Raw genomic sequence first — 18,914 nt, forward strand, 5'->3', positions numbered from 1 at the left:
ATTAGAAGTTAACTCATACATTGCAAGAAATTTTAATCATGTTGTTTTGATATTTGATAATCGGAATCACTAACCAGCCCCATATTTTATGGAAGCTTTTGCTAGAGCGTTTTCACTTACTAACACTTTTTTTCTTTCATTATTATTTTACTCCTCAAAAATTTTAAAAGGAAAGAAGAGTATTAGGTTCAGTTATTTAAAATAAAATAGAATAAATAAAAATTGTTAGAATATATTCAATTCCAATCCATTCAATATATTTTTTCCCTTAATTTGAAGATACAAGTTAAAGTTAATCTTTCTTTTCATTTCATTATAAAAATATATCTAAACAATAGAATAACAACTTTATCCTATTTAATTGATCTTTTCATATGTTCTATCCATTCATTTCATTCTTATCAGATAAACAAATATAATAAATTCGTTTGCATATATTTTTGTAACACTAATTTTGTAGGGATTTTTGGGGAAATATAAACTTTTTAGGTTGAAACTTTTAATTTGGAACAGTTTAATTTTAGGCGGAAACCATGTATTATTATTAAAACTATTTTATTGTCAGACCCGGCTCTACTTGGATCAAATGACCCAACCCTTTCGCCCATTGCTCCACCTCCCTTAAGCCCACAAGGTAATATAATTTGCTTGGAAATTTAGAACATTGTCCCAAAAAAATATTGAAAAAACAAAATTAAATAAAGGTAAATTTTGTGGTACCCTAAAAAAAATTTATGGATATTGTATCCAAAAAAATTAAATCAATAAAAAAGAAATACGTGTCAATTAAATTTTGTGGTAATCTACAAATTTTTATGGGTATTGTACTTAAAAAATTAAAACCAATAAAAAATTTAAGGTTTTTTTTTTTTTTTAAAAATAGTAATTTAATCAATTTTGTTAAGAAATTATTTTATAAATTTCTGAAAATATTAAATAAGTTAATATTTGGTCTATTTTTTTCTTAAATTACATAACTATGGTAAGTTGTTAAACATTCTTTTCAACTTAAAAGTATTATTTATACATAAATATGATCAAACAGTTCTAAAATTTAAGGATAAAATTTAGATCAGAATTTCTGTTATTCTTGTCATCAAGTTCTTGAATGGAATGAAAAACGTAAACGTTCTTTTCAATATCGAATAATCTCCATCAAATCTGTGTTTTAGTTTTAGAAAAACATTTATATGTTAATTAATTAAACAACTTGATGACAAAAATATATTGAACTTGAGCAAAGTTTAATTTGTCCATCATATAATGTTGATATCTGCGTAAGTTTGGAGAAGGTATTACAATAGTCATCAATTTTTTGCCTGACACAAGAATTTGTTTGTTTTGCGATTAAAGAATTAGTTTTTAAATTTTGTAGTATAAATCATATGTTTTAATAAATATATATAATTTAAATTAATTTATATACGTATTTTAAGTATATTTAATGACTCAAATTAAATTTACGCAGGTTCATCCTTACTGTATTTATTACCTGACAGCAAGTGGGGGTGTGTCTACCTCGTAGACATTGCTGGTCTTTGCTTATTCATTACGAGACGCGTAGGTTGACACATGTCCTCATGCATGCAATTGCCATATTCGTCATTTTTCCCTTACTACTTCATATATACTACACAGTCATTACTACCCATTTCCATATCCAACAAAATAACACTGCTACCGAACTCATCACACCATAGCCATGAAACTTAAGCTTTCCTTACCCATCTTCTTTTTCCTTTTCTTCTTCCTCGTGTTAACCTTGTTTTCAAACTTAGCCACGTGCCAAGAAGAAGAAACAGACCCAGAGCTTCAAACGTGTAAACACCAATGCAGACAGCAACAGCAATATAGCGAGGAAGACAAGCGCACATGCATGCGAAGGTGTGACGAGTATTATGAAACGAAGCAAGAGCGAGAGAGAGAAAAAGAAAAGGAAAAAGAGCAAGAGATGGAGGAAAAACAAACACATCATCATCATCATCATCATGGAAAAGAGGAAGAGAAAGAAGAGGAGGAGGAGGAAATTCCCTACGTTTTTGAAGAAGAAGATTTTGACACCATCCATGCAGCGGAAGGCACAATTGATGTTCTAAAGAAGTTCACCAGAAAATCTAAGCTTCTTCAAGGGATTGAAAATTTTCGCTTGTCCTTTATAAAAACCAGATCACACGCTTTCGTGACTCCACGCCACTTTGATTCCGAGATTGTTTTAGTCAACGTCGTTGGTATAAAATAATATTTATATATCTTTTTTTGAAAATTTCCAGTTATTTATATTTCCATGCCTATTAATATTTTTGGTGGTTATTAATTCATTGTATTATATATAAAATTTCTAAATTTTCTTATTCTCTTATTGGGTTACTAGGACGAGCCACAATTGGCTTGGTGATGGAAGATAAAACAGAAAAAGTCAATCTTGAACCTGGAGATTTCTTGAGGATACCAGCAGGCACCCCTGTATACATAGTCAACAGAGATTGGAACGACTTGCTCTCTCTTATTTTGTTCCACATACCAGTTTCTACTCCTGGACATTTTGAGGTTTATACTTCTAAAGAAAATATTAATCCCTTCATTTCCCTTTACAAACTATGATTGACTGATTCAGATTTAGTAAATAAGCATTCATGATTGTGTCCACATGTTCACTAATGTAGTAAGGAAATCAAGCATAGTTACTGATCTACAGAAATTGTGGTGGTCTAGGAATTTTTTGGCCTTGGAGGGCGAGACCCAGAATCAGTCCTCACAGCATTCAGCTGGGAAGTGCTCGAAGCTGCACTCAAAGTATACCTTTTAATTTTATCATGAAATTATATTATATATGTTCATATATAATTACTTTTTATTTTTGGATTGTCTATTTCATCAATTTTGTTTTTGTTTTGTTTTCTGCTTCTACTGAAAACTAAAAACAGACACCAAGGCAGAAGTTAGAAAAGCTTTTTGATCAACAGAATGAGGGAAGTATTTTCACAATATCCGGAGAAGAAGTGCAAGCCATGAGCCCCAAGAAAAGCTTTTGGCCCTTTGGTATCCAATCGAAGACTCCATTCAATATTTTCAGCAAGGATCCCATTTTCTCCAACCAATATGGTAGTCTCATTGAAGTTGGTCCTTCTGATAAAAAGAGTGAGCTTGAAGGACTCAATCTTATGATTACCTTCACCAAAATCATCAAGGTAACCAGAACAATTAATTAACCTCTCAGGCTCAGCTTAATGATCCCTACCCTTCTCTAATATTTTATGTATGTCCCTACTTATAAGCAACTAATTCTTTTGCTGCTTTCCTTTGGCACTGCTTTTATGTATAGGGATCTATGTCTACTATTCTTTACAACTCACATGCAACCAAGATAGCAGTGGTTATTGACGGTGAAGGGAAGTTTGAGATGGCATGTCCACATGTCTCAAGTTCACACACACGTTCAAAGCATCAAAAGACTAGCCCCTCGTACCATAAGATCAGTGCCAAGTTGAAGCCTGCAACGGTTTTTGTTGTCCCTGCTGGTCATCCCTTTGTGACCATTGCTTCCAAGAAAAATGACCTGAAGATTATTTGCTTTGAGGTTCATGCTGAAGGGAACCACAAGCTTACTTTTGCGGGTATAAAATAAACTCCGTGTTTCATGCATGATTCCACTTTAGGATGTTTGCTTATCTTCATAATATATCCGAATTGTTTGCATTTGGAGCTGTTTTCTAAACAAAATAAAAATTGGAGTTTTATACACATATAAGGTCAATTAATGTGGTCGTGCATGATGTATAACTGAAATTTTAGTTTTGATTAAAATATAATATGAAAAATATTTTAGGAGCTGTAATTAAATTTTATCCTTGTTTATTCTTCTAAGTTTGGTTTATTCTTTTAATTTTGTGGTGGTTATAATGTGATGAATGAGTGTAAATTGTTTAACAGGGAAAAACAACATTGTGAGTGCATTGGACAAGACTGCGAAGGAGCTGGCCTTTAACTACCCTGCGGAGAAGGTGGACGAAATCTTCAACAGAAATGAGCAATTCTTTTTCCCATTCGAGGAGGAAACCAAGGAGAATGGTCATGCTGATGCCTGAGGAGTTTATAAGAAACATGAAAAAGAAATGGTTGAAGATATGAAAATTGTAAGTTAAGCTTTCTGAGAACGTTTTTCTGTATTTTATGTAAGTAGATGAAATGTAGGGATGCAAATGAAATAAAATGGACACTGATATTGCTAGCTGATATGGTAGCAGAATAATCAGTGCTAATTGTACTAGAACATGCTATGTAAATTGTAATGCTAGTTTTCTTCCACAGTTAATTTTCTTTTATGATCGGGAATGGTGGGAAGTAAATTGGCTTATTATGGAAGGTAGATAAGAAACTTGATCGTGTTTAAAATTGAAAGTATTTATTTTTGCCAATTGTGTGCAAAGAAACGTTTTCTTTTAAAGATTTTAATTTTTATTCCTAATTAAATTAATTTCTTAAAAATATGTTTCAAATTTACATTCTAAAGAAATCATAAAATATACAATTATTACTCAACTTACATAAAAATAATATATTTATAAACCAATTTCTTAAAAAAATAATAAAAAGATGTGATAAAAAATAAAAGCAATGTGTGTGTGTGTAAATTTATTTTTAAAGTTGTAGATTAATTTAATTAGGAATAAAAATTATGTTAGAAAGTAATTTTAAAATACCTTATGATAATTTTGAATTAATTGCTTTTCATAACAGGAAATTTTGTACCGTCTAGCATCGCTCTTTGGTTTTGTTAAATTTATTACTCAATACTTACTGAAGTGGGGTAAATTCAGCAATTAGCACCGAAAAAGAAGGTATAATCTTGCTAGTTTTTTAAAATCAAGTGCAATGATGCATGACAAATTTAATACAGGCACGTACATAATTCAGAAAGTCACAAATGTACAGTGGGCTCGTATAATAGAATAAAGAAAGGAAAACATTTTTAAAAAAAATGGTTTGACCTTCTTGTAATCACTTATTGTTTGGCCTCCTTTTTATTAATGGGAGTTTAGTGTTAGTTTTTTGCGAATAGCGGATCACGATTCAGATTTGTACTTAAATAATTATCTTATAATTTGATATTTAATATATTTATATTGATAAATCTGAGTATAATATAATTATTCCATCATAAATAAAATAAGATTATCTCTTACGAAGGATATATAAGATAAATATTTTTTAATATGAGATTATTCTGTCATTAAAAGAGAGAGAGAGGAGAACAATTTTTTTAGAGTGATAAAGGAAAAACTTGAAGTTTAAATTTATAAAGTCAATTAGTTGTACATGTTTTTATAATTTAAAAATTTACATTTTTAATATTTTAACTAAATAGGTACTGTTTGTAATTATATACATAAATATGTTTAAGTTTGAAAATTTTAATTTTTTGATCAAATTCATTCAAAATTAATTATTTTAATTAATTAAAATATTCTGAAAAATAATATAATTTAATTGAAGAATTCGAGCTAACGAGTCTTTATTAATTAAACGATAAAAATGTTTTGTTAAAAATGTGTACCCTCAGGGGGCTACGGTGGTTTGTGTGTACAAAATTTCCATTCTGAGTGAGGCAATTGTATAAGGTTTACTTAGCCCACAGCCTACGTTGATTAGAGGATACTCAATCAAACTTCCAAGCAACCTTTGCTAAGAGGGTGAAATTTATTTTAGTACTCATGTACCTAAGTTTTCCTATTTTAATTATATTATTTTTTCAGTACTCTCATAGTAATACCTATATATATTTTATTATTTTATTATTTTCTATGTTAATTTTTAGAATAAAAATAAAGAAAATTTTCGAAGGTTATAAAATTTACTATAACAAAGTAGGTATTATAGAAGCTCTAAAAAATATTATTCAAGAGGGCACCTCTCTTATGCTTAATACAATTAACTACATGTAGAAGTAGGTTTGCCTTGACCAAAATTGTATATATGTAGGGATGACAAAGGGAGGCTAATAACTCATCATTTTTAAAGTAACTAAAATATTAACCTTTCCCTTCCTACTTTAGGGTGAGTTGATGGGTTGGCTTGTTTACGAATTAATTTTTTAAATGTAAATTAAATAAAAATTAAAAAACATAAAAAATTTAAAGTCTTTACTTAAATAACTAATTAAATTTATTAATATCAGAATTTTAGTTTTGTCATTGTTAAATTTGTGTGTATAAAGATTAAGAAATATAAAAAGGAAATTTATTCCTTTTAATAATAAAATTGGTTTTGAAATGTGAGTTAAGTAAGATAAATTAAGTGGGTTGGTGAATTCTAAATGCTCAGCCTGCTTCACTAAAATTGATGAGTTGTACATTCGTTAAAAAAAAGTGTCAGCTATTTTTGTAAGATTTTTTTTCTTTAAACTGAGTTTTGTTTTGTAATTACTACTGACCCCAGAAAAATTACACACAGTAAAGTTATTTAAATTTAGAAAAATCTTGTGATTTCTGACTTGGAAAAAAGGCTTTATCGACATTTTTACGGTACATAAAAATTCCAAGCTACAAGCAAAAGAAAAGTGGATGGACTGGGGCCCATATAGTTCGAAGGTTTAAGACAAACCTATCTTTGCTTCCAATGGTGATAATAAGCCCATAATTTAAAACTTGGGCCAATGCTGCTTGGATCCATGTTATTCGACGCACTCTGTCGAAATTGAGATTTCAAAATTGACCCCAAAAAATTTAGATTAATGATTACGAAAATTCGATTTCCTTCTTCTCGTGGTGCTAATTATTTTCTTATGTTTTTTTATCCGCCAAACTCTAAGTTTCTTTTGTTTTTTTGCTCTATGAGAAGTTCTTGATTAATATTGAACACAACTCTTATAGTGTACGTGCATTATGCAAACTTATGAACTTTGATTAGGTTTATGGGATAGGGATAAGTGACGAACTTTTACATATGCGGAAACTTGGCTAGTAAATTTACATTACTACTATTCTATAATTTTTTTTTTCTTCTTTTCTTTTTATCAAACTGCATTATGAAAATTTGGGTTGCACGCAAAATCTAAATTTTAAACACATGATTTTCTCAGAATTATGGACTACTAATTAACATGGTCTAAGTAATTGATCGATTCCAAATGAATCGAACAACATCAATTTGGGGTGACCCAATTTCTTAAAATTTAACCGTTTTTTTATTGTTACCCTTTAGCAAGCCTAAGAATAACATCCTGACATTGTGTAGGCGCTTAAGCGTATTTCTTAAATTAAAATAAAATATGTCCTTTATTTTATTTTTATGCTCATCAACCATTATCTATCCCATCTTTCTGGAAGTAAGAACCATCATCTCATATACTTGAACCAACATGTGGATAATTTAAGTAGCATATGTTTGACACGTCTTAAATAATCTTGAGTTTGAGTTATATATATGAAAAAAATCCTATCAATTCATAGACTACGTTGTAAATGTCCCGTTTTGAGTAAGATTATCTTGCATTGAGATACTTATGATTCTAAACCTCATAAACATTTTTTCCTTGCAATTACACCATTTTAGTTGTCTTGGCATTCATGATTATCATTGACAAATCCTTTATTGACAAAATTAGCTAGCAATAAGGGGTAGGGGTGGTGAAGAAGTAGCAATAGCCTCACCTAAGAGACCAAAAGGTGAAGATGCCTTGCTAGCTTAGCTTTGTATGGATTTATGCTAGTGGAGCATTATTGATGGTACATTAAACGAAGAAGAATCTATGGGAAGGACTAAAATGGTGGGGAACTCCTATGATTTTCTTGATTCCTTTCTTAATTGTTAGGTAGGTCCAAGGAAGACTCAAGCCCTAGTAGTAATGGGAAAGCGTATAGGACTTGAGTCCTTGGCACTGGATTTCAAAAATTAAATTTTAAATAATTTACAAAACTTTTTTAAATTTACCAAGGGGAGAAAATAGCAATAACGATAATAAAGGATTAACGAAGGTCATGGTCAATTGGGTTGCAGTAATTTCTAGTTTAGAGTGTGGATCAATTGGGTTGACTGCGGTCAATTGACCCTGGATAAAAAATAAATAGAATAAACATTTTAGAGAAAAATAAATAAATCTCAAGACTATATAAAATGTATACTAAAATAAAAATAAGATTTCAAAATAACTTTTAAAATTACAGAAAAAAAATAAAAAAGTAGCAGAAGTTAGAAACCATGGAAGGAGGAAAACAACAAACTGCAGAGTGCAGATTTTGGGTTGTGAATTGCAGACCCATTTGAAACAAAACAAAACTTGTTACACAAAGACAAACCAAGTTCTAGAATAAGGAGAAGAATAAAATTAGGAGTGGGTTGGAGTGTGATGTTGTCTTTCTTATGATTTGTCGAAAAAGAAGGAGAGGTCCACTCGTTCGGCTCTTCAGTGATATTGATGACAACAGCGACCCTCTTTCTTTTGAGTATCTTGCGAGGACAAGTTTTCCCTAATTTGTTTTTGAATCTGGGAGTTTAACGGGTTGCGATTGTGTGGATGGATGTGGTGACGGATGCTTCTGTGCTATAAAAAATGGGGGCGACTTTCCTTATAGTCTCCAGGGGCTTCTCCTGAAAGGGAAGCCTTTGATTTCTGAATGTGGCCCTTCTTGTCCTTGTCCTCTGCATTGTCGGAATCGTCTTACACAGAGAGGGCTGAAAAATAGGTTCGAAGTGTTTAGGTCTCAGCTAAATAGTTGGGGAGTCAGGTCCTTGGACCTTATTCAAGCTGGTTCTTTTATCTGCGAGTATACTGGGGTTGTTTTGAATCAAATGCAAGAGCAAATCTTGATAATGAACAGTGACCAGGTGATATATCCTAATCGGTTCTCTGAAAGTTGGGCAGGATGGGGGGATTTGTCTCCGATATACCCAGATTATGTGCGTCCATCATATCCACCGGTACCTCTTCTCGATGTGTCAATTATGAAGAACTTGCTTGCTCTGTCAGCCTAGTTCTTGTAAAACAAACTGAACCAAGACATTTGAAGTGGAACTATATGGATGATATAGCAAGTCGATGTTCCTCGTAATTGACACATCTAAGCGAAAATTCGATTCTGTTTTGTTTAAATAAAAATCAATTAATATAAAATTATTTTATCTCATGGGTTCTTGTTTTTTCAAAAAATTATGTTTATAAGTTATTATATGAAAATTAAGGGTTTCTTTATTAGAATAATAAAATAAAATATTTTTTCTTATTTTCAATGTGTATTGAATCAACATAAATTTTATTTTTCGAGAGAATTTGAATTAAAAATAAGCAAGAATAACAAAATTTATCTAGTTTATTATTTTGATATGTATTAAGTATAAAATAAGAATTTATCACTCATATATAATTATATTTTAAAAATTATACTCGCTTAAATGTTAATATACTAATATTACTTGTTAAATAATTAAAATATTAATATAATTTTGACTGCTATAAAAAATGTTACTGATAGAGGATTTTGAATCACTATCAAAATAATTAATTTTTTTAAGAATTTTGCAGTATAGAGCTCAATTTAGGTCAATTCACAGATACACATATTTAATTAAATTTAATTTTAAGTTCTTTAATAATACAAGTAATAATTTGAGGGTTTGTAAATCTCATATTAATTAAATTAAAGCTATGAACAAAATCAACTTGAACAAAAGTAGATTAAAAATTATCAATCCATATAATCTAAAATACATGTAATTTTGATTATCACATTATTTAAAAGTTTTAATCTAAGTTTAAACAATCATACAATCTAATTATTAATTCAATCAAATAACTTAATTAAATTGAATTATGAATTAAATTAAATTATCATTTAATTTAGAGGTGAAAAAGGGCTAAAGCTCTAGGACCAGCCCAACACTTATATTAATTAAAAAGATTAATTAGGCTCTGAATTATTTAGCCCATAGTATATGAGTCAGGATGGGAATACCCATAGGTTAGTCTTGACCCTAAAAACACTCGTAATTTTTATTCATGGTTTCAAAACCCTAATCTCAATCTCAGAAATACTCCCAAATCAACTCTAATTCCAATCCTCCAAATCCTAAGTTACACAGCGAAAGCACAGTAAACACTATTCGTACTCTACTAGTTTCTAATAAGATTATGCAATCAAGTTGTGCACAGTAAACACCGTTTTGAGGTGCTCATAGCCAAAAATTAGTTTTTGCTTTCCGCCTCTTTCTTCCTCATCAATCGCGACAGCTGTCAACAAATTTCCAATTCTAGCTGAGGTACTCTTTTTCCTTTTCTTTCTAAAATTAAATTTATGTTTCAAGGTAGCATGGATCTTGGTTTAGGTATAATAGAACTAGCGACAATGTCTACCTAATATTTTATTCCTTTTGGAGAAGGGTAGAATAAAATTTACATGTTCATTTAATTAACTATTCATGTTTAGAGCATTGTCTTATTGTTTGAATTGCATAATCAACAAAGGGTTGGATACTTGGTGATTGTTATATGGCATGAGATATATGTGTTTGACTTGCAACAATATTTTGTGAAAGAGAAAATATAATGATTGAAATATCAAAAGAACTTATCTGAAGATTTATTTGTTCAAATTAAAACTAAAATTTATTTGAAGATTGGAACTTGCAAGAAATATCACTGAATCATGAAACAATTGTGTTTGATATTTTGTTAGCAAGAACTACACTATTTCAATTGAACAAAGTGAATCACAATCTAGCACATCAACTTTAAAAGTTGTTATTGTATGATAAAACATTGAAGGAATACGTGGTTAAATGGGGACCAACCATTAGAATGCTAGCTTGGTCATTTGCTATTCTTTCTTAAACTATAAAAAATGCAGGTTCATACCAATTTAACAAATCTTCAGTGGTATAGAAATATAGTGGTAGTATTAGCAAGACAAATAATCTCTTCATAGGAAAAACTTCAAAAGGAAAATTAGGAAGAGAACATAATGTTTTAATAGATGTACACTGAAGTACACCAAAAGCTTACCATTGATTTTTAGAAGTTGATAGGAAATACAACCTTACATCTCCATTGGGTTTATAGGGACATTAATCAAACAATTAATGTTGTATATAAGCTGATAGTGAACAACATGTCTACAGATTAAGACCCACCTTGGCCAGTCAGTAAAGCATAAGATAAGGTAACAATAATAAAAATCTAGTAGAGAGAATTTTTCAAGCATACCTTTCTCAACCTTTTGGCTAAGATCAAGTGTAGTATCTATTCTTATCAGTTTAATATCTGATACATGGACCATTAATTAGTTCACATGATATTAAATTAATTTTTGTAAGGAAAGGGTATGTTATAGTGTCTGATTTTGTTTATAAGTATATTATCCTTGCGTATTTTGTGGTCCTGTTGTGAAAAATTATGTTAAGTGACAATAATGTAGATCTTTACTAATAATAGAGAGTTCTACAAAATTTAGAATATGAGTTCTCACTTTGAAGTGTTTAATATTAGTTATTATATGATGTGTTCTACCAAGAAATTAATATCATGGATTTACTATAGAGCAATCTAAACATATGTGCGAGGTTATTGCAGGCTTATCTGTAGGGGTGAATACTACAATATCATATGGCAGGGCAGAGACAGACAATTCAAGGCAACGCACACAATCCAAGAAAATAAAAGAATGCGTAGCACCAGAATTGAAAAGAATATCAATGAATTTGTCTTTCAGGATGCATTTACCTCAGATAAGATCATTAGACCTTGCTGCTTCAGAGCCAGTCATGGCAAACACTTTGCCTTGCACATTAGACTTTAATCCACCACTGTTCTTAGGTGCTAGCTTGTTGCTCCCGCTAACACTTTCGCTCTTTTAGAGTGCAAACCAACAAGCACTAGTCAGATGCCTCGTCTTTCCACAGTGAGCACATGCGGCAGTTGTTTATGGGCAGTTTCAGATCATGTGGGCTCTTCCGTATTAGAAAGACTTCAATGATTCTCGAGGGATATTGGAGTTGTAGCTACCACCTCTGCGAGATGCAATCCAGCTCGCCTGAGATTGAGCTGGACATGAGTAAGGCTTCTTTTGGAATCTTAGAGGCCTTTTGTCCTGTCTCACTGGCCCTCTAACTCAACTGTCTACAAACTTTCCTTTGAAGTTTGCTTTATATACTTGGCATTTACTCACTAACGTTAAAAGGTCTATAGACTCTCCTAGGGCTTTAGCCCTTTTTGATACCTCTAGATTAAATGATAATTTGATTTAATTCGTAATCTGATTCATTTAAGTGATTCGATTGAATTAATAATTAGATTGAGTGATTGTTTAAACTCGGATTAAAACTTTTAGATACTGAGACAATCAGAATTACGTGCATTTGAGATTATGTGGATTGATAAGTCTTAATCTATTTTTATTTAAGTTAATTTTATTCATAGTTTTAATTTAATTAATATGAGATTTACAAACCTCCAAACTGTTACTCGTGTTATTAAAAAAATCTAAATTTGAATTTAATTGAATATGTGTACGTGTGAATCGATCTAGGTTGAGTTTTATACCGCAAAATTCTTAGAGAAAATTTAATTATTTTGATAGGTGCTCGACATCGTCTATCAGTAACATTCTTAATAACACTGAAAATTATATTAATATTTTAATTATTTAATAAGTAATATTAGTAGATTAACATTTAAGCAAGTAGAATTTTTAAAATATAATTAGATAGAAGTGATAATTCTTATTTTATATTTAATGCATATCAAAATAACAAACTAGATAAATTTTGTTATTCTTGCTTATTTTTAATTCAAATTCTCTCAAAGATTAAAATTTATGTTAATTGAATATACATTGAAAATAAGAAAAAAAATATTTTATTTTATGATCCTAGTAAAGAAACCCTTAATTTTCAAATAATAACTTATAAACATAATTTTTTGAAAAAGCAAGAACCCATAAGATAAAATGATTTTATATTAATTGATTTTTATTTAAAATTTAAAATTATTTCCTAAAATTCCTATTAAAAGTTTTAGGATCAGGATGCTTTCATTATTTTAAAAAAAAATAAAAATTCAAATACTAATTTTAATTATTTGATTGTGATTTTTTATTTGAAACTTTAGATTAATTGTTGCCTAAACTTCCTAACATATTTTTTAGGATAAGTATCTTGCAATTATTTAAGAAAAAAATAAATATTTGATTACTGTTATTTTCTTTGATTGATTATTATTTTAAAATTTAAATTTTAAATCGTTTTCCTGAACACAACTACTAGATTTTTTTTTATTTTGAAAAATCATAAACCCGGTTACTATTTTTATTATTTATTATTATTTTCAATTTAAAATTGTTTTCTAAACTTGTTAGCGGGTGTTAGTTTCCTTGAAGAAAAGTCTCGTTACTAATTTTTTTTTATTAATTAACTATTGTATTTATTTGAAATTTAAGATTGTTGGAGATTTTATAGGATCATGATTCTGTTACAGAATTCTCGTGTAGGTATTCTTATAACTACGTTATCCAATTTTCAAATTATTGCTGAATTGACTGTGGTCTGTTCGTGTCCTCTGATAGCGCGAATTTCTTAGTTCACAGGTCAAATTATTTCGAAACTTTGTAACACACTTCAAACACAAAGTCACGTCACGATTCCATGGCTGCAGTGCATATCCCAGATGATATTGCCTTCTCTATTCTGTGTAAACTGCCTCTGAAATCTATCAAGCGATTCAGTTGCGTACACAAGTCATGGTCACTTTTATTTGAAAACCCTTATTTCATGAGGATGTTTCGCCAAGGTTTCATATCTGATTGGCCTTCTTATCACTATGATTCATGTCTCCTCCTTAAGCAGACATGGCACGTTGATTTGGACTGCGTGTTCTATGATGAGAACATGGTCAAATTAGATTGTCCTCTGTCTTATGTTAACGGCGAATGCTATTTTTTGGGTTCCGCTGTTAATGGCATTCTTTGTCTCTGTCAATATGGTCGAATTGTACTGTGGAACCAAAGACTCGTGAATTCAAGGTCCTTCCTCCAAACCTAACCGCCGTCTTCGTTACGACAAAGTTAGCGATGATTATAAGATGATTATATCTACATTTACCAATTGCCCCACGGGGTGGGAGATATCGATATGCCTCGATGTCCTCTCGCTCCTGTTGGTGCTCACGTCTACTTGAATGGAATGTGTCGATGGGGTGACAACGTTGCAATATTAGAAATGTGTTTGGTGTCGTTTGACTTGAGCAACGAGGAGTTCTTTACAACACGACCTTCCAACACCCTTATCTAACCTCAACGATCCATGGACCTGTCTGACAAGACACTTGGTGGTGTTAAAAGGGTGCATTGCTTGCATATCAAACTCTTCGGATTCTACTTCTACTTTTCATATATCACTTTTGGGTCACTCGGTGTCAAGGAATCGTGGGTTATACTCTTCACTATTGGACCTTTACTTTGCCCTAAGCGTCCTATAGGTGGTCTTGATAATGCTCTTGGCATTGGGAAGAAGGGTAATATTCTCTTCAAGAAGAGAGATTATGAATTAGCCTGGTTTGATTTACGTACCGAGATGATCGAGGACATTGGTATTCGTGGAGAACATTTTTCATCTCAGGTTATAATTTATAAGGAAAGTCTTCTTCCAATTGGAGGAATAAATAATTAATATTTTTTCTTATTCAAGTTTAAAGCTTTTGCGTATTAGGTTGTGATTATGGCTATTAGGAGTTAGTCATTGTTAAGGGGCATCCATCCATTCGAAGAAATAACTTGTACATTCTAAATTTTAATATTCATTTAAGTCCGTTTAAAGTATAGATATGTTTGGCTTTTTATTTCAATATTGTAAAATTAAAAACAAATTCTTAATTTATTATTTTTAAACTATTTCTTTGTTTGGAATGTGTTAGTCAATTTAACATAAATTTCACCAAAATGATTGGTAAAAATATTAATTTTTTATTCTTTTTTAAATAAATTTTGCCATCGAAACCTTTAGATGGTGACACATGTCACAATCTGAATAAATTTTACCATAAAAATTACATAACTTGCAAAAATCTGACACGTGACACAATTTTAGCATACTACGCGAATTTATCTTAATTAATTTTAATAACATAATCAAACAAAATCTAATTTAGATTTACATACAAATCATTACTACATTTAAAATAAAAATTAAATTACTAACATAATACTAAAAAAAATATTTTATTTATTTATTAAATTACATCTTAATTAAATAAATTTATATTATTAACATAATTAAAATTTTTATCATTAAATATCAATTATGATTACATTAATATTAAAAAAAAATAAATCACTAATATAATACAAAAAAAAATTTATATATTTACAGACAAATTACTATTAATTCTTTATTAAAAAAGTCCAAATTACTAACGTAATTACAATAAAGAATTTTGTTATTTTTTCAAAATTTTCAAATTACGTGCATATATGCGACTTTGTTAATTTTTTTTAGTCAAAGAATATGTGCCATGGATATTTTTTGGGCCACAGAAAATAACTTTTAATTTTTTGAAAAGGATGCAACAAAATTCTTTATTGTAATTACGTTATTAATTTAGAATTTTTTAATAAAAAATTAATAGTAATTTACATGTAAATATAAAAAATATTTTTTTGTATTATGTTAGTAGTTTATTTTTTTATTTCAATATAATCATAATTGGTATCTAATGATAAATTTTTTAATTATATTAGTGATTTAAATTTATTTAATTAAGATGTAATTTGAATTTGTATGTAAATAGAAAAAATATTTAAATTTGAAATGTAGTAATGATTTGTGTGTAAATCTAAATTAGATTTTGTTTGATTATGTTATTAAAATTAATGAAGGTAAATTTGTATAATATGCCAAAATTGTGTCACGTGTCAAATTCCTGCAAGTTGTGCAATTTTAATGGTAAAATTTATTTAGATTGTGACATGTGTTATCATATGAGTGTTTCGCGTTGTATATGGTGAAACTAATATTTAATTTTACTAATCATATTATGAAATTATGCTGATACTGACACATATAGCAATCTAGTTATTTCACGTTTCTGATAACGAAATTTATTTAAAAAATAAAAAAATTAATATTTTCGCCAATTATTTTGACGAAACTTATGTAAATGAAGTCATAATATATATTTTTATTATGAATTATAAATATTAAACTTTTTTCCTTGATTGAAAGACAATATATGTATATTTTCTTACTAATCAAGTGTAAATTTAACTACCATAGTTATAATGAATGGTACATATATATCTCATCTTTTTTGGGTGTTTTGATATTTTCACAATTTGAATAAATGAAGTGAATGTTTTAATTTTTTATGAATTTTTTTACATGATAAATGTAAAGAGAATCATATTATTTTATGTCATCGATATAAATTAACACATAAATTGTAACATCCTGAATTTGTCTAATATAATAAGAAAATAATTTTGGAGTTAAGCAGGAAAATTTAATTAAACTCATTTGTAAGCTGAATACAATGTGGGAAAAATATAAAACATTTTGTCTACTTTACTCAAACTTATAAAAATTTAACCAGTAATGAGAATTAAACAAATTTAAAAGAAAACATGACAAAATATTAATATAAATTGTTCTTATAAATTTACAAGAGGTTGACATTTGCAAAATATATATCAAAATATATTAGGACTCATCTATATTATTTACGTAATACAAAATATAAAAAGTCCTAAAGAGACTGAAGACGATACTAGTCATCCTCATGCCATCCCTCTATCTCAGCAAGATATTCAGAATCGAGATCATCATTTGATTCGAGATAGAGATCTCTAGAGTCTGCAGCAGCTTCCACACCTGAAACTCGCTCAAAGGTGACTCAAGTCGGTCTCCTAAGAAGGTCATGATCGTGATAAGTGAATAGATAGGTCACAGCTAACGGAGAGGTACAACGATCTTGATGAAGGAGTTTTCTCTAAGAAGAGAATGTGAGAGAACAGAGAGAAAATAAGAAAGGAAAACTATTGGGTGAGAAATAAATGTTTTTAGAACTGAATGTTTTGCCTGGACAAAACTATCCTTGCCTAAGTGAGAAAACCAAACAGTGAAACTACTCAATTTTTTTCTATTCTCACTTGAGTGAGAGGCATTCTCGCCAAAGCGAGTAGCATCTCGCCTGGGCCAGAGACATTCTTGCTTGAGCGAGAATGGGTCCAGAGAACTCTCTTTTTTCTTATGACTCCTCACTTGAGCGAGACCCCTTCTCACCTGGGAGAGAGGATAGTTGGGTCAACTTTATCCTATCTCGCTTGAGTGAGATTTGTCTCGCTTAAGTGAGAATGCTCTAGAACATCTTCTTTTAGAAAACTCTATCTTTCTTAAGCTAGACTTATCTCGTTTGAGCGAGAAACTCTACACCAAAATTTTTATTTTTCTTATACAAGGGCAACAAAAATGAAGGTGTTACAAATCGTAACAAGGTATATCATGTAAAAGTTAAAAGATAATCGAACATCAATAATTGTTTTAGAGATATTTATTGAGTTATGTTGTATCCTACTTTGGATTCTTAACAATTTTTACTGCCAATTTTTTTTAGGGTGACCATTCATGTATGTTGTATTTGAACACCTTATCGCCTTGTTTTAAGAGGAAAGTCTATAATACAATGGTTAGGGATGCTTTACACACTACGGCCCTTTCTCAAAAATCATGCTAAGGTATCAATTGAGGTAGTGTAGCAACACGAATAAGAGTCTTTGTTACCTATACCTAACGGTGAAACAAATCTTGCTTGTCTCAAATATGCAGTAGGTATATATGTTGTATGACTATTGTTCTTAAGAACTTTACGACCGAAGGTATTTATGTATATTAAATGCCTCCACCATTTGTCTGTATATTAAATAATATCATATATGATCTTATTTGGGTGAAGTTGTAGAGAAATCTTCATAGAAGAAAAAGATTAGTATAAAAAATGAATAAAACTTCTCTAATAAATTAAAAACAACTTATTTTTCAAATTTTAGAGAAGTTAAATGAGAGAAATTATCAAATCTTCTAAAGAAACAAAGTTATTTTTAATATATCTAAAAAAATTATTCATTTTTTATACTGATTTTTCCTACAAAGACTTCTCAAAATGTTTATCCAAATGAGGCCTAAGTTTTTTTTTTTTTTGTATAAGATTATTTCATCTTAATATTCGCTAATAGGTTTTTATTGATTTTTAATTAAATGTATCTAAGTGAAGCTTACTTACATGACACTAATAAAGTAAGTAGATTCTTATATGAGTTGAATGAAAAGTTCAATCCACTCCATACCAACATATAGTTAAAATATTCAAGCGTCATGTAGGGCATGATCATTTACTTTTGGCATTGGTAAGGAATTCTTTTGTCATATTTCACTGAGTATTTTTTCTTTTCATTTTTTTTATAATTAACTTAACTATTTATTAAACTTAAGCAACATTAGGTGTTCATTGTCATCATCACCTTTAATGAGACCTTCTATTATATGTATCCATTTTACCATAAACTTACAAAGAAAATACATAAGTTTAACTTGTAACTAAACATCTAATTCAATTTCAAAGATACATATGCATATCCTTGTTTAGTATAAAATGTTTATCATGTTTATTTTATTTATTTTCTTAGTACCAATATCACTTATTGAGTAGAGACTACAGTTTAGACTTGTAGAATAAAGATGCATCAAACTAAATGAACTATTGTATAAATATGTTTTACAAACAACATTTTCAAATGTTTATTATTATAGTATTTGTAATATTATTATTTAATCTTATGGTATTTTTGTTTTATAGAACTAGACAAACATTAAATTGACCTTAAGTTCAACTACACCTAAAATGTTTGCTAAAACCTCATCAAAACTCCAAATAATATAAC

General features: G+C 29.5%; 3 protein-coding genes and 1 pseudogene across 3 annotated transcripts; all 4 read left to right on the forward strand.

Moving 5' to 3' along the window:
* Window positions 1-1,675: 1,675 nt before the first annotated feature.
* LOC113873871 (sucrose-binding protein-like) lies at window positions 1,676-4,302 on the forward strand (the record flags this gene model as incomplete). The annotated part of the gene is made up of 6 exons (XM_027512218.1): window positions 1,676-2,228; window positions 2,372-2,547; window positions 2,713-2,793; window positions 2,925-3,188; window positions 3,323-3,614; window positions 3,931-4,302. Coding segments are annotated over 6 exons (1,521 nt in total), but the record flags the coding sequence as incomplete, so codon positions are not given.
* Window positions 4,303-4,331: 29 nt separating this feature from the next.
* On the forward strand, window positions 4,332-8,970 carry LOC113873874 (histone-lysine N-methyltransferase family member SUVH2-like). Its single transcript, XM_027512232.1, has 2 exons — window positions 4,332-4,363; window positions 8,490-8,970. The coding sequence occupies exons 1-2, from the start codon at window positions 4,332-4,334 to the stop codon at window positions 8,968-8,970; spliced, it is 513 nt and encodes a 170-aa protein (XP_027368033.1).
* A 2,220-nt stretch (window positions 8,971-11,190) lies between these two features.
* Window positions 11,191-11,314, forward strand: LOC113873988 (annotated as a pseudogene).
* A 2,315-nt stretch (window positions 11,315-13,629) lies between these two features.
* LOC113873876 (putative F-box protein At1g47790) lies at window positions 13,630-14,025 on the forward strand. The gene has a single exon (XM_027512234.1). The coding sequence runs from the start codon at window positions 13,630-13,632 to the stop codon at window positions 14,023-14,025; it is 396 nt and encodes a 131-aa protein (XP_027368035.1).
* The last annotated feature ends 4,889 nt before the right edge of the window (window positions 14,026-18,914 follow it).

Source organism: Abrus precatorius, unplaced genomic scaffold (genome assembly GCF_003935025.1).
Source record: "Abrus precatorius isolate BTA unplaced genomic scaffold, Abrus_2018 Scaffold7, whole genome shotgun sequence".
Taxonomy (NCBI): Eukaryota; Viridiplantae; Streptophyta; class Magnoliopsida; order Fabales; family Fabaceae; genus Abrus; species Abrus precatorius.